The sequence below is a fragment of the Leopardus geoffroyi genome, chromosome C3 (genome assembly GCF_018350155.1).
Source record: "Leopardus geoffroyi isolate Oge1 chromosome C3, O.geoffroyi_Oge1_pat1.0, whole genome shotgun sequence".
Taxonomy (NCBI): Eukaryota; Metazoa; Chordata; class Mammalia; order Carnivora; family Felidae; genus Leopardus; species Leopardus geoffroyi.
In genome coordinates, this window is record NC_059338.1 from 71798824 (window position 1) to 71802979 (window position 4156).

General features: G+C 60.6%; 1 protein-coding gene across 1 annotated transcript; it reads left to right on the forward strand.

The window, feature by feature from the left end:
- The first annotated feature begins 420 nt into the window (after positions 1 to 420).
- On the forward strand, positions 421 to 2003 carry LOC123585370 (lymphocyte antigen 6H-like). The gene is made up of 4 exons (XM_045453438.1): positions 421 to 534; positions 686 to 742; positions 961 to 1080; positions 1376 to 2003. The coding sequence occupies exons 2-4, from the start codon at positions 691 to 693 to the stop codon at positions 1630 to 1632; spliced, it is 429 nt and encodes a 142-aa protein (XP_045309394.1). The 5' UTR covers positions 421 to 534; positions 686 to 690; the 3' UTR covers positions 1633 to 2003.
- The last annotated feature ends 2153 nt before the right edge of the window (positions 2004 to 4156 follow it).

A 4156-nucleotide genomic window follows, 5' to 3' on the forward strand; every position in this document is an offset into this window, starting at 1 on the left:
GTTCAACCTAAGAATCAATGTACAAGGTGAAGAGGCCATAAAAATGAGCTGCTCGACACCCATTACTACATGGAAGTCAGGTGCAGCAGGAAAACGAAAAACAATGTATTGAAACGTTCAAAATTTTTTCTTTTTGCTTTTGCGATTTTGGGGGGTACTCTTTTGGGGACGATGCATGCAGGACAGGACAGGCTTGTGGGATGGGGGGGTGGGGAGGACTGGGGGAGGAAGGGAGACAGACGACCTCTGAAGGTGGAGCCAGAAACGGGGCAGGGGGGAGGGAGAGGCGCCCAGCTTCCTTCTGGAATTTCCCCAAAGTCACTGCTTGTCAGCTAGGTGACACCCCCTCTTGGTCTGGGACTCAGGGTCCTGCCTGGGGTCCGATAGCTAGAACTCCCGGAAGAGGTGGAGACAGGAGAGCCCGGCCCCGGCTTCCTCTGGGTGGGGCACCAACAGATTGGAGAACAAGTTCTTTGGCCACCAGGGAAGAGGCTCCAGATGCCCGCTCACCCGAAGGGAGCCTGACGTTAGTAGGTGAGTGAAGCGGGAAGGAGCCCCGTCTGTATCCCCGTCTGAATCCCTGCGGAGGCACAGGAGGGGTCATCCAGGGAGGGCCAGGGTCTTGGGAGGTAGGAGCCTGAGCCTGGGGTGCCCCCAGGGTCCCACCCACACGTGTTGTTTCCAGGAGCCATGAGAGGCCTCCAGCTGGTTTTGCTGGTTTTCCTGCTGTGCTGGGAGCGTGGTGAGCATCAGGGCACCGGAGGGGTCTGCGCCGGGAGGTGGGGGGTGGCGGGGGGGACCGTGGGTGGCACCCCCCCCCACCCCGCCGCCACCACGAGAGGCTGTGTGGTTTTGTGCATGTGAGGGGTCTGTCCTCCAGGACACGGTCCCGGCCCCCCCACAATGGTTCTGGCCTCAGGAGCTCTAAACCCAGCCTTCCCGCCCTCCCCACCGGCCTAGTCCTCAGCCTGCAGTGTTACAGCTGTTTGGAACTGGAGACCCCGAGCCAGTGCCAGCCCATCCAATGTCCCATGTCCGGTGTCTGCTTCAACAGTGACATAATTGTGACCTTGGGCAGTGGTGAGTCTCCAGCACCCAGAGGATGCGGGCGGGCGGTTCAGGGAGCTCTGCCCTGAGGCCTCCCATTCTCTCGGATGGGTGCAGGTATGGCAGGGGACCTCCTCCAGCCTCCCTCAGTGTCCCCATCTGCCAGCTGAGGGGTGGCCTCCCCCAGGCTTTCTGGGGGAGCGTGTGGGGGCCTGGTGGGACCTGATGGGACTCCGGCGGCAGAGGAGGGCCTCGTGCCCCCAGGGGATGAGTGACCCGGGCCACCTGAGGGGGCTCGCCTGCCACGCTCCTCCCTCCTTGCCCTCAGGAAAGAAGGTAAAGTCCCAGCACAAGGGCTGCGCCCCCTCCTGCGAGGTGGCCACAAAGATTATGACGCAGCTCTCACAGATGACCAACCCTGAGAGCCTGAGCCAGGGGCTCCTGACTAAGTTCGAAGTGCAGGAGGTGACGTGCTGCGAAAAGGACCTCTGTAACGGGGTGGCCCGGATGGCGCGCAGCTCCTGGGCCCTGGCGGGAGGGCTCCTGCTCAGCCTAGGATCCGCCTTCCTCCGGGCCCTGCCGTGAGCACCCCGCAGGCCGGCCGGCGTGCCGAAGCTTCCTGCAGCCTGCGCGTTAAGCAAGCTCGCGGCCTCGCACACGCACGCGTACATATGCACCCACACACACATATTTGCACCCTGCACGCTCGCCCACACACAGGCTTTCCTGCCTGCCCACCTGGCCAGCCCCGGCGTCAGGCGCCCAGGGCCCTGCCGCACCAACAAGTCTGTCCCGTTTTGCAAACACCATCGATTGACCACCGACCCAAGATGCAGAGGCCGCTAAGCCCCGGCTGGATGGGGGCCCCCAGGAAAGCGGAGCCCACAGCGCAGCCCGGGGCCCGCTAATGGTGTGCCAGCCAAGACCGAAAGAGAATAAACGCTTTCAACACCCCAGCGTTCTTTGCTTGCTTCGCCCCGCGGGGGCAGGGTGGGTGGCTCCTGTGGCCTGCCTGGGAGAGACACTCGGCTTCCGCTTGGTTTTGCCTCAGCCAGGCAAGCGCCCGTGGCCCAGGGGCTATGACCTGGGGTCAGCCCTGCACCGCTGGGTGGTGGCTTCCTGTCCTCCCCATGAAGCGTCCAGTGCATCCTCCCTGACCCCCAACCCCCCCCTCCAGCCCCGCCGGGAGCCTACCCGGGACTTCCCAGGGAGGCATCTTCCCAGGGCCTCTGGTGGCCGCTGTGCCAGGGGAATCCTCAGCAGAGGCAGGGGGTGGTGATGGAAGAGGGGGCCTGGGCTGGTTCCTTCCCTCCTTCACACCTTCTCAACCCACACACCCTGACCCTACACGCCCCACCCACAGTGAGATGGGGGAGGGCTCCGGAGCCAGGGTGCCTACGTGGGGCACAGGGGTGCTTGTGGGTAGAGGAGTTAGGAGAACCACGGCTGGTGGGCCAGTCTCCAGACTGCTGACCTTGCCATGCTGTCCCCTGGGTGACCTTGGGCCCACATCTCTGGCTCCCCTGTGACTTCTCTCTGGTGACCGGGGCCCCCCCCCAGGCCGCACTGGGTCCCATCCCCCTGCAGCAGCCACAGCCAGAGCCGCTAGTCCGTGCCTCCCGGCCAGTTAATTTCCTTGGGCTTTTTAATCGGTCCATCTTGATAACTAGTACTGATTATTGAAAGTATTTTAGTATGTGCCTTTTTTTACTGCTGTATCATGATTACAGGCAAACTTTTTCACCCTTAATATTCTTAAATGTATTAGTGGGTTACTTCAAAATATTTTCTGTTACTATATGAAGAGATTTTCCTATGGTTTTTCTTAAAATTGTTAAGTTCTCCATTTGCAATCTGAGTTTTCATCCTTCTGAAGTGTTTTCTCCAGGAAACCCCGGGTCCCATCTGGACCAGGGCTGGGCAGGGCTCAGTCTGCTTTTAAAACGTTTCAGCTTTTCATTCTGAAATCAGTTCACACAAAGAAGTTTCAAAAATAGTACACAGTTCCTATCTTCCCTTCACTCAGCTTCCCCGCACACTAACTTCTTACATAACAGGGGTCAAAAACAGGAAATCAGCACTGACTCTCACAGAGCTGCACGCAGACCCTGTTCCAAGGTCCCTGCTGCACACCAGACGTTCCTGGGGGCCAGAGCCCAGTCCTGGAACAGGCACTACACCCCCGGCCTGATCCCCAGCCTCCTCACCCAGGGTCTCCAGGCGCCACAAGGGGTGAGGTCCCAGGTCCGACTCCATCGCCCCCAGCCCACCCTGAACGTGTTCCTATCTGAGGGAGGCCGCTGGGCACGGGTTCGAATAGCAGTGGCCTGGCGAAAGCTGACCGACTTGAGTCAGAGTGGCTCTTTCCGTCTGTCCCGGATTCAGTTCTATCCCGCCTGGACCCTCCGCACAGTTAGGAACAAGTGTCCCCTGTCCCGCACCCCGCTCTCCTTTCCATGCAATGGGTGAATGGCCTCGCTTGCCTTCACGGCCCAGCTGCCAGTCACACTCGGCAGGAAGGCCTCCTGGCCTGCCAGGTGTCGGGGGGCAGCGTGCACGTGTATGTGTGGTGCGTGCATGGGTGCGATGCTGCACATGAGTGGTGTATGGTTCTGGTGTGCATGCGTATTGTATGCCTGTGTGTTGTGTGTGTCGTGTGCAGGGTGTGGGTGGGTGTCACGTGCGTGTTATGCGTGCTACGTGCGTGTTTGGGGAGGGCATGTTACACCAGTGGAACTCTTGGGTGGGCCTTGGGTGAGAACAAGGCCACGGCCTCCCTCCGGTACCCTCTTCCTCAGAACTATACTCCCACCCTCTAAGGCCTGGCCCAGCCTGAGCAGCAGAGGGATGGTGGGGAGCCCCAAGACATCTGGGATCCTTTAGCCTGGAAGGCAGCAGGCCAAGAGGCTGGGCACCCAGTGTGGCGAGGGGCCGCCCCCAGCCCACCCAGAGCCAGAGGATCCGGGTTCCTGGCCTCCCCCACCTCCCCAACCATTCCCTGAAGGGGGAGGAGGCTTCCTAGCGAGGAGATAAAATCTCCGCCAGAAAGGGAATGCCAATGCAGAAACAATGCAGGAGTCAGCCCTCAAGGTCACAGAGAGCCTGGCCA

Coding starts and splice junctions, on each gene's coding strand:
- LOC123585370 (XM_045453438.1), top strand. CDS start 691: ATGAGAGGCCTCCAGCTGGTTTTGCTGGTTTTCCTGCTGTGCTGGGAG. Junction 743..960: donor CCTGCTGTGCTGGGAGCGTG/GTGAGCATCAGG, acceptor CCACCGGCCTAG/TCCTCAGCCTGCAGTGTTAC. Junction 1,081..1,375: donor AATTGTGACCTTGGGCAGTG/GTGAGTCTCCAG, acceptor CCTTGCCCTCAG/GAAAGAAGGTAAAGTCCCAG.